Here is a 12255-nt window from a genome sequence, read left to right as displayed (position 1 = left end):
AAATTGATTAGTTTAATTTATGGGCGGAAATAAATCGGCTATTTAAGCTGTGCACACTTTTGCCCCGTGCTATGCGCACTCTTGCCCCGACCATGGGGCAAAAGTGCGCATTTGAGTATTCATAAGAAAATAACTATTTCTCGGATTACAAGCAAAACCAAGAGATATCCAGTATTACGTTTTGAAGATGTGCGATGAGAGTATTAATATGTAATCATGCCGATTTTCTAGAGCTTTTCTACCAATAGTTATTTTACGAAAACTGTTAGGTGCGCACTTTTGCCCCACCTTACTCTAAAGTTCTTAGAGAATTGTCAAGCTGCATGGTACTTGAAAGCTGCTTAAACTGTTATCATAGAATCACACGGTTGGGAAAATTACTTAACTCAGGGTGCTTAGACAACTCTCAAATATGCACTCTTGGTTGCTTGGGATCACTCATCGTAGACTACGTTAAAAATTAACGAATGCTTAGCAGCGGAATTGTTAGGAAATACCTCTATCAGATCATTCGAGCTTTACTTTTCGCCTACAATAGAGATTAGAGTGGGACATAGTTATATGAAAAAAAATTAAATTTCGCTCCGAGTAATTTTTTGGGTCCCATTTAGCTCCCAGAACAACTCTGCAAATTTTTATTTCGATCGGTGAAACTATATTTTTACGCCCACGGTTTAAAGTTTACATGGGATTTCGTATGGAGAAATCTACTTTTGCAAAACAATTCTTCCAAGAGCTGCCCGTTATCTCCTAAAGTAAATAGTCTGATTTCTATAGGAAATTTGTCAAGGAAACATAGTTTAGAAGACCACGAAATGATCTGATGCTTGCGGAAAAAGTTATTAAGCAAAAACCGATTGATGTCCTGAAGATTGATGAAAATTTCATTTTTCATAGCATCACTGCTGCTGACGGGCGAATTATATACAAAATCTTTAACTTACTCTTATTATGTACAAAAGAAGCCTCAATTTATCCCTCAAAACTCTTGCGAAGTGGCCAAACAGTATAGATAAATGATTTAGACACATTAAGAGAAGATCAAAACAAAATTGCATTTTATTGGACAACCAACAGCAGTGGTGCTAGAAAAAATTAATATTTTATCAATCGTCAGAGCATCAATCGGTTTCTGCTTAAATATTTTTTTCTCAAGCGTCAGATTGTTTCGTGATTTTTGAGACATTGTTTCTTTGTTAAATTGCCTATAAAAGCCACATAACCATTTATTTTTAGGAAGCAATGGGCGACTCCTGGAGGAATAATTATGTAAAATTTAATTTTCCCATACAAAATCCCATGTAAACATTAAACAGTGGGCGCAAAAATATAGTTTCAGGGATCGAGCTAAGAGTTTGCACAGTTGTTCTAGGACCCAAATGGTGCCAAAAAAGTTGCTCGGAGCTGGAATCTATTTTTTGTCCCACCCTAATAGAGATACATAAACAATTCTAATATAATCAGCATTAAACCTATCGCTACTTGAATTTTTACATTATGGTTATTCTAACTTGATAAACAAACTGCTATTAAGAAAGAAAATCTAGCAGCGTCCAAAATAATTTGGTACTAATTTTTCCCGGCATATTTTGGACAGTATTTTTTTATACAGGGTGTTTGGTTCATGGTTAAGAACCTCTCGAGGGGTGATTGACTGTCATATTTAAGGAAAAAAATTGTTCTGCACATACCATAAAATCTCAACCGTTACAGAGTTTTTTAACTTTTTGTGTAAAAAACTTATTTATCTTAAAATACCTCTAACTCAAAGAATATGCTTTGCATTTTAAACCGTTTTTTTTTTTTCATTCGAAAGCTGAGAAAATTTCCTATTGAATGGTGTTCTTATATTATTTAGTTAATTGATTTTAAATACCTTTTAGTTATAAAGTAGTTAAAAGTTAGTGTTTTTGAGAAAGTTTTTGTTAATTTTCTCAAAATGATGAATTACGATACGAGCAATATTTATTATCCAACAGTTAGGTTTTAGGACAATTCATAATTTGTTTTTCAACATCGTATTCCAATCTGTTCTCATTTCTTTGCAATTTCATTTCTAAATATTTCCTGTAAACGACTTGCAAGTGCTTAAAAGACTGTTATCTAAAAAATATGCTTTATAGCGTTATTTTAAAGGTTTCATTGTAAAGCTGAGAAAATTTCCTATCGATGTATGTACAAATATCTCTTAATAATAACTTTTTACTAGTAAACTAGCTCGCAATTTGCGTTTTTCGAGGAGTTTTACAATTATTCTAATTATTAATCAACAAAATGTATCGTTGCTATTGTTCATTTGGTGCTTCTTAACATGCTCTGTAACATTTTATTTGACGCTTTATCCATATCTCTTATCTTTTCACTGCTATTCAATAGTCAACACAGCATGAACCTCATTACAAATGTAGTGGGTTCGATATCGTTGTTTTTGAATAAGAAACGAAGTGATAAAAATGATTTTCGGTCGAAACAAAAAGAGATAATTGAATGGAGTCAAAGAAATAATTGTAGAACCTGCTGAGATGCACTATTTACATAATAATAATGGTGATGTTTATTATTTACTATTTTAAGAAAATTAATGAAAATGCTAATAATAACACTAACTTTAAACTAATTTACTTCTAAAAAACACTAAATTCACTTAACTGAAAGGTATTAATATATTTTTCTCTGTAAAATTTTCCTGGCTTTCGAATGAAAACAACCATAAGTGCCATACTTTTTCAATTAGAGCCAGTTTATGTGAAAATGAATTGAAAATATCCGAATTCAATAACCCAATAACATGAAAACAAGAAAAAATAAGTATATCATGTCAAAGAACGAATTACGCAGCTCTTCAGGACTAACAATTTAAATTATTAAAATGATGATGACCATTACGATGTTCGAGAAATGAACGAAAAATCGATCAAAATTGTTAAATTTCAAATAAATTACTTTGAAAAGGTCACTTAAACTCATTAGTTGAAACATGCGAGGGCATCACTCAAGGTGAAATTTTCTCACCTTCCCAATGGATCTAAAATATTTGAAATACAAAAAATACTTTTTGAGTTAAAGGTATTTTAAGACAAATAAGTTTTTAACACAAAAGCTTCAATAACTCATAACAGTTGAGATTTGATGGTATGTGCAGAACGATTTTTTTCTCCAAATATGATAGTCAATCACCCTACGAGTGATTATTAACCATGAACCAAACACCCTGTACTTCTAAGTAAAACATTACAAGCGAACCATTCCAAACACATGAAATGCATAATCCAAAGGGAAATATAATTATTGGATCATTGAAAAACAATTATATTGCACACTTAAATCCAATTTGAATATGAATTACTTCTGCCGATTCCTCTTGGCAACCATGGATTTATGAATCAGATGGGAGACGTTTTTATCGGCTAATGAGCAAGATATGTTGATAGACCTTACGGATTTTCTTTATGTTTTGGAGTCGCTTTCAACACAGCCCAGAGGTATCCAGCAGCCTCATCAACCTCCAAAGCCGCCGCAATCTCAGGACCAGTTTCAATACAGCTCAAGCATCTGGGGGACGCTGGCGTCTAACCTGCCGTATCCTACACAAACAGTATGTATGGAACGTCGCGCTCTAACTGATTTACACCAACCTATACACCGGTTTTCATTTAACAAATGATGAAACGAAGAAATTTGGAATCAATGGTAGGTTTTGTAGCAGAATGTAAAAATCGGATACAAACTTTAAGCATTGAAATAGGATTGGGACTTTCTTCTGCAAGATTTGGATGCAGAAAACCTTCCTTAAAAAACCGAAACAAACAAATACGGATACTCCTGGGTATGAATTATATTACCCGGCTTTTTATACTAAAAGTTCGTCCATGTTGAGTTTAGCGGGTGAGAGCTTTATAAGCAATTCTTATACTGAAGGATCTCAGTCCGATTTTTACGCTTGGAGTTTGTTTTCGATTTTTACATTCTAATAAATTGTAAGCGGGTTTTACAATGCATATTCTGTCTTTGCGACCATTTTCGGTCGCTCACCCGAGAGTTGTAGATTTTCATTCTGATGAAATTCAGTTTTATAACTTAAGCCACCAAACAGGACCTAGTCTTTGGGTATCTCGACAGATCTTTCTAATGACGGTTCTGCCTGCCCGCATTCACTGCAAACGTTTTTCTGTTTAGGCGTTGTCAGCTGATCTCCCCTCCTTTAACAATTATAGCTACGGCTTCCATCGCATCCATTCAAAGACTTAAAATAAATTAATTTGTTGAAAATACGATTATGCACCTTAATGACTTCCATATGCATCCAAAAGAGCATTGTCTCCCAACCCAAAAAACGTTCAGTATAGTAATATATTTATGTATGTTATCAAAAATAATTTAGTTAAACCTATCGTAAATTTGATTCCACTTAATACTTTCGACCCCGTTCCAAAAAAGTCTTCGAAAAGGCGTGAACCCGTGCACGATCAGGCAACGCCTGACCAAAACACTCCAGAAGCTCCGGCCGCTGCCGAACCGTTTGCTGATAGTCCTGAAACGATATCGATCCATCCCGATCGGCATCCATCCGGTGCAGGATTATATCGACCAAATCTTTAACCACTTCGCCAACGTCCTCTTCCTGGTGCTTGATAGCGGTATTCTTCATCAGCAGCATCATATGATCCCGGCGGATAACACCATCCCCCTGGATGTCGTACACCTGGAAACAGTATCGAATCTTCTCCTCGAAAGAACCTCGCAGGAACAGCGATACCGTAGTGGCCCATGTTTCCATCGTTACGTGAGAACTCACACCCCTGTCCAGTGCGGAATAGATCCGTCCCAGCATGGTCTCGTCGGTTAATCCGAAAACCATATCAAATACTCTCGTGAACTGGTGCCGGGTAATGTGCTGACGCAATCCACGGAGTCCACTATCGTCGTCCTTGAGTAGTTTATAGTAAATCAACAAAACCACTTCCAGCTCGTTCATTGTGAAATGCGTTCGCTTGACTAGCTGCCTCACAGTACTGCTGATTTTGCTCAGAAAGCGAATTTCCTCGCCCAGTTTGAGGGTCGTATCAATGGACATGTTATTTGTTGTAGTTTTGGGTTTTACAATTTTTCTTTAACGCTTCCCACCGATTGCTTTGTTCCATCACAACTATCTGATATAATCACTTCATTTGAGGAACAGTGTCGACGCTAGCTCGAACTTGAATCTAATTAGTAAGAGCGCTCACAGATAATTTGCCGCTTCCTAATATATTTCAACCATCATTACAACGAATCGTGCGTGCTGCAAATTTATTCACCTATTATCTAAATATGGTCAATTTCCAGAACAGACTAATCATTTCTGTTCTCCAAGACAACTACATCGAGCCCGCTGTGCTATTAAAATCGAATCCTGTTGGCACCTTCTTTGCGTTTCAGTGAACAGAATCATTACGAGTTCCCTTTTCGGAACTCAACTTACATTATTAAAGCAGCATAAATCATCAACTCTAATTGCATAGTATTTATTTTATTACATGTCAAATATTATTTATCCATCCTTAAACACTGGTTTGCCCGCTGGAGTAACGAATGTTTGATTAACATCACACTCAACCCGTCCCGAGAAAGGAAGGCTGTGCGTCTGAGCGGCCATTCCGGACGATTTGTTCCAATTCCTGTTCTCTCCGCACCGTTTAGCGTATTCTACATCATAACACATGACCATTAAAATCGTACAAAATCCGACTCTTTCATTACACCCGACTCGATAATGGCTGGGTCCGGGTCCAGCTCGACTCTCCTCCCGCCTGTTTCACATATTAATCAGCGATAAGCGCGGTGGAAAATCATGTGAGAATAAATGTTTGTACAGAGAGACGCTGAACCGACCGACACGTACCCGACCGGACTGCGGACTGGCCAAACGCAACATAAACAACGGCAAAGTCCATCCTGGGAGGAGTACAGATTGACCCCGGACTGTGGTTAGCTGGACCGGACGATGCCGACACGTAACGAGAAAATTTATGCACTCACGTGACCATTAAGATTTTTGATAATTTAATAAACACTTGCCGAGAAGGTGGTGCGGTGTGAGGGCGATGGCGGGAGGTTTTTTGTTTTGCACGATGCTTTTGCCGCGAACGCGAGATCGCTTATTGGAACGGGCCCGTACTCCAGCGCACTGGCTCCTCTCTATCTTCTTCCTTTAGGAAGTACCGGGCAGCTTTGTCAGCTGTCATGTTTCGTTACTTTCTAGTATTGTTGGGGTAGTTTTACTATTTCTACTGAATAGATTGTTGAGTAATCATACCTACTATGAATTAAATATGTTAATTTGCCATTTTAGTTGAAATAATTGGGAATGCAACTTACGGACTAATTATCTGTTTGGGGATTTTAAGGCAGCGTATGATCCAGTGAAATTAATCCAACTTTAACATGTCACATATTGTTTTTCGAAAAGTAAAAGGAAAGTGATGAAAAGAAGCATTTCTCGTTCGTCAGGATCGGTTTCGTCAGGATCTCAAGATTTTCGGTGCAATCAATTATAAAGATAGCCACCTAGTGGATTGATAATTAAAAGGCAAAAACAGCAAATAGTAAATTATGGTATATATTTGAGTGCTATATTTATTAGCGTAATTAGATTTTGTAAACAACAACTCGTTGTGCACCTTTGAAGTGGAGAAAAGTGAAATAAATATTCAAAACAATTTGTTTTGATCAAGATCACAAAATTTCGAAACCGTCAACTGTGGAGGTTTAGTATTATCGAGGAAGTTCCGCACTATCTGATAAAATAATGTTGGTGATTTATCCTCCTAGAGTTGAGGAGATTAGGCCCATCAAAAATAGTTGGAGGCTATTGCAATGTTGTATAGAATGTGTAATTTAAAACAATGAAATGTGTTGCTTATTATTGTGCTTAAAGATGTAATACGAAAATCCAGTGTGCTACAGAAAGGCTACATCATAACGAATTATCAGTTGTTACCAAACAACTGAAAATTCCGCTTTATATATAAATCACAAATTAAGGATCAACTAAACGAAATGGCAGCCCTAAGACTAACCTTGTAAACCTTCAATAACTACTAACAAAGACAAAACAAAGATAATAGTACCACAATCAGCCAAAACCAAACAACAAGCACAACCGTCTCCAGCGCAAGAAGCTGAACGAAACCATCAAGGACGATCCCGGAACAAAAAAGAACACGACTAAAGTAGGAAAGAAAAATCTAGAGCCCCCTAATGAAGTCAGATATCCAAAAGTCCCAGTCCCCCAAGGGAATAACACTACCTTCAGTTGAAGCACCATATAACACCCAACCGAAGCCGGGCCCACAGATAAATCCGTGCTTCGACATCTCCGACTATGCACCCTGAAAAACATAATAAATTCAAACAAAAATGCAACAATGGGGGTGGGCGTAGCGTAGTTGGTAAATCGATTGCCATGTACGCAGCGCACCTAAGTTCGAGTCCCGAACCCGCACATAGGGTTAGAAATTTTTCATAAGAGATGTTTCTAACCCGAAGAGGCGAATGACCTTAAGGTTAAAACCTCTATAATCGAAATTAAAAAAAAATGCATCAACAAACAAACTCGCCCACTCGAACCCCGATCCGGGAAGTACCGGAAAATCGAAACACCAAAATCCCGGACTCCAGCACAACGAAGACTTAGCCCAATCATCGGATGCTTCTGGCACCCAAGAGCCTTCCGAATATCAACATCAACAAAGCCCTTCAGGAGAAACCCACCCTATCTTCACCATCGAGAAATAACCCTCAACAGTGCATACCAAATGCAGAAACGTTAGGGAAAAAGCCTCTTCTCCTGCACAAGCTCCGACCGCGGATGTACCGGACCTTACCGAAGAGCTTTCGGTGACTGGTGGTGCAGGAGGCCCTGCTAAACCCCGGGTAAGTTCACATTACTATATCACCCCACAAGAACATATAAGTGATCTCAACCTCTCTCCAGTGAAGGAACCAATCACCGGTGCCTGGGTGGCCAGACGCTCTGATAAACGGTACCAAACCTCATCCTCAACGCAACGCACGAGAACCACAAAATCAAACCCTTCGGATCCTTTACCATACCCCCTACAATCACTTAAAGGATAATTCGTCAACAACATCGGAAAAAGACAAACAACAACACCTGAAAGCAAAAGCAGCTATGTTAGGGAAAAAACTGTCTCTCCTGAACCGGCCCCGTCCGTAGATGTACCAGTCCCAACTGGTGAATCATCGGCGACTGCTGGGGCACGATTAACTTCCGGGTAGGTCCCCTGTACAAATCCATAAGATAAGAACGGCTTAGCGCTCCTAACTTCCTTGCAGACAACGACTAAGCAACCGACACACGAGTTGCGTCCCTTGAAAACGGAACCCTTGTAACCAACACCAAACACAATCGTTTCAATAACCCAGCAAGCACTACAACTCGCCAGAACCCCTTGACATACCCTCCGCGATCATCCGAAGGATATTCATCCATCCAATCGAGCACCAACCTGAGGAACAATTCAACATCGACAATTGCTCCAGCACCGAGTCCTATCTATCCGTCAGCCTCACCCTGCTCCTGCATTGACCACAGTCCGCTAGCACTCGAATGGAACACCAACGGACTAAGGCAGAATCTTGTGGACCTTCAGGCTATCGTCGCTCGTCACAATTAGTTCGTCCAAATTTCACTAGAGGGTAGATACTATCCGCCATCGACGTATCAATATGCTCCATCAACCTCGCCTTCGATTGCCTCTGGTCAGTACTCCCAGATATCTGAAACAGCGACCACCATCCCATCCTGATCACATACAAAGCCAACTACCCCGCAACACCTTTCCGGTACAAGTGGCTCGACTGGAAAGGCGATTGGCTTCACTTAAAAGAATCCTTTATGCAGAAGCCCAACTTCCATAAAGACTACACAGCGGACGAACTAGCTGATATAATATCCGACTCCGCTCAATCCAGCATTCCTCAAACCAGTGGGTCCTCCCAAGAGAGCCGTCTACTGGTGATACCTCTAGGTGACAAAAGCCATCAAAATCAGCCGACCAGTACTACGAAAGCTCCGAAGAACACCGACCGATAGCGATTTCTGCACAAACAGGATAAATCTTTTCCGTCAATTCCGGAACGCAGCAATGAAAGCTATCATCAAAGCCAAGGCAGCATGTTGGTGTAACTTCCTGGATGGGATCCACCCCAACTCTACCACAGAGGAAATCTGGCAGAGAGTTAACAACGGATTCTCCATCCAAATTGACAACATAGCAACCAGAAACCCCCAAGAAATTACCAACGAACTAGAACGCCACTTCGCAACAATTTCCGCAACCACATCACTGACACCCGTCTTCCTCTCGAAGTAACACCCGTGACATTCTCTGCCACCCCTTTCAACCTTTCTCCGGAGCCGAACCCTACCAAGCCCTTTCCCGCGGAAGTGGAAAGGCCACTGGACTCTCCAACATCGACTATCCACTGCTGCCTTCCCAAGGCAAAAAAGCACTGCTGCGAAGCTACAACCGAATATGGGAGGACGAACGTCTTCCAGGCTCCTGGGAGACTGCATTAGATATACCGATTCCCAAAAGAAGTCAAATGATACGAACAACCAAGGACTTAAGGCCAATCATCCTCCTCTCCTGTACAGTCAAACACTGGAGAGAATGGCCAGTAGACGCCTTACCATACTCTTTAGAGAACGAATTTCCGGAAAGAGCACCGGATCCTGCCTTGCATCCCTCGGGGAGATCTTAGGCCAGGCAACAAACGAAGGCCGTCATGTTGACATCACCGCCTTAGACATCGATAAGGTTACAACACAGTATGGCGGGAAGAAGTCATCCATCAACTTTACCCCTGGGGCATACGCGGTAACCTCGGCAACTACACACAACGGTTCCTTCAAAACCGGAACGGGGTACCGCAGGGATCCGGCTTGGTCATCACTTTCTTCTTCTTCGACTGCCTACCACCTGGAGTCTAAATATTCCTACATGCTGACGACATCCTGGTAGTTACCGGAAAAACTAAAGGCCAAACAAGAATTAAATTGCAAAGAGCAGTAAGCGCCGTTTTCTGATCGGCTGCAGCGGTGAGTTTCCGGATTTCAATACAGGAAAGCTTTTGTGCACACTTCTGAAACACAACCGAGCAACCGACCGTTGAATCCAAATCAGTAATATACCGATTCCGTACTGTAAGAAGCCGAAAATTTTCGGAATCGCAATGAACCGCAAGGTAATCCTCTTCCCCCATGGATCTACTACGGAATAAATATCACCAAGCGTAATCGCGACGAAATGAACCAGATCCTAGCACCTATATACACCGGATCTATTCGGATGCTTTCCAAACTACTACCCAGCGTACCTACAGAAAGCGCATACGTTGAACGCAACCTACTGCCCTTCCACTGGAACATCACCCTGGTATCCCTTCGATGAGTAATATCCATCTTAGAAAGAACATCCGGAAACTACGAGTTTGTAACCAATGAAACAACCGAAGCAATATATTGGGAATTCACTAGATCCCATTCGAAGTCTCCTCAAATCACCATAACACTATCTCAGACCATCCGGGCTGGAGATACCCCGAAATCGCACGATCCGCATACAACCAAGCGTTTCCCCAACTACTCGGATCTACACGGACGGATCCAAAAAGGATAGAGAGGATGGTATCGGAGTCAGCAACGACGGAGCGGACCTCTCCCTCCGCCTACCATCAGAATGCAGCCACTGCCATCGCCTTAGCCATATCCTATAAACCAGAAAACACAGCAATCGTTATCTTCACTAACTACCCTTTCGGTACTCCACGTGCTTGAAACTGGCCAATCTCGATACCCATTCGTCCAGGTCATTGATATCAACATCGATCCATTCACCACGGTCTACTGGATCTTCGGGTACTGCATCGTACGGGGAAAAGTAGACACCGACCACCTGGCAACCCAGGGCCGCATATACTAGAGGACCATAACAAAAGGAATGCCCGCCGTTGATATCATCCTATATTTTATTCAAATCTTCAACAACAACTTCAAACACCACTGGGAGACCTCAATGAGACACCTAAAAAAAGATAAAAGGTCTTCTCGAAAAATGGAATAACCTCAAAGATTAGAGTAAACCAAGGGTCCTATGCAGACTTCGGACCGGGCACACTAAGATCTCCCACGATCACGCTATTTCCAACATCCAACCTCCCGGGTGCACCACCTGCCCGACCCGGAGGACAACTGAAAACATTCTTTTTAACTGTCATGAAGTCCAAGATCTCCGAGAAAAATATGACCTTCCGCCCTCAATCCGCGACATCCTAGCCAACGACCCTGGAAGGGAAGAGATCATCCATTACTTTCTGAAAGATGCCGCCGAGCTATTTGACAGCGTCTAAGCCTAAACTTCACAACCACATCAACGATTGGTCCTCTACCACACCCCTTGGTGCTGAAGTTATAGCTCATGGCCCAATACAATCACTTAGCAGACGAAACAGTACCCCAAGATCCAATGCGAGCCTTCCGCCACACTCCACAGTGCTAGAGAGGTCGCCCATGACCCAATCACACGCAACGATGCAACAACCCAGCAAGGAAACCCGTGCCCGTTAATTAGAACGTGGTCGAATTTGTTCTCAGTTTGTTGATCAGGCGATCTCCAGAGTAGAGTCTTGTGTCTAGTGTTCGGGATGATAATCCTTCGGACTACCATTCCTCGGGAGGTAGCGAAGTTCACGCATCGTTGGCCGTTGTCATTTGTAACAGTTTGCAGACTATCCAGTATGATCGCGGTACAAGCTGTCGAAGACACGCATCTTTCTCCTCCTCGGACCTCGTTTCGTGAGGGCAATGCACGTTGATAACGATGTAGTCGAAGAAATGGCCTTTGATATTCATTAAACAATCCTCTCGCTCCACTTGATCACATGTTGACGCATCTTGTCCTGCACAATAAAGTCGGTTGCCAGCTAGTTTATTGTCCTGGCAAGCAAAGTTCCTTAAATGCTACGACTTCAAAAATTCGAATTTTCAGCTCGTCATGCAGGATTCGGTCGAACCCGAGGAAGCTAAGTGAGTTGCAATTTTATATTCCATTTTTCCATGGGTAGTCATTTTTTGTCACGTAGGTCATTGATAGTTGTGCCGATCTGTATTTTCTTCCAGATTGTTCGAAACGTGGTGTTTACTGCACGGCTTGTTGGGTCTGCAGTTATACAAACACATTGAGCCGTGTC

At 41.2% G+C, this 12255-nt stretch overlaps 1 protein-coding gene across 1 annotated transcript; it reads right to left on the bottom strand.

Moving 5' to 3' along the window:
* Window positions 1-4392: 4392 nt before the first annotated feature.
* LOC131694203 (calaxin-like) lies at window positions 4393-5127 on the bottom strand. Its single transcript, XM_058982699.1, has one exon. It carries the CDS (start codon window positions 5072-5074, stop codon window positions 4409-4411), a length of 666 nt encoding a protein of 221 aa, XP_058838682.1. The 5' UTR covers window positions 5075-5127; the 3' UTR covers window positions 4393-4408.
* Between the last annotated feature and the right edge of the window lie 7128 nt (window positions 5128-12255).

This window comes from Topomyia yanbarensis, chromosome 3 (assembly GCF_030247195.1).
Source record: "Topomyia yanbarensis strain Yona2022 chromosome 3, ASM3024719v1, whole genome shotgun sequence".
Lineage (NCBI taxonomy): Eukaryota > Metazoa > Arthropoda > Insecta > Diptera > Culicidae > Topomyia > Topomyia yanbarensis.
The sequence above is the reverse complement of the archived record's forward strand: the minus strand, read 5'-3'. Positions and strand labels throughout refer to the sequence as shown.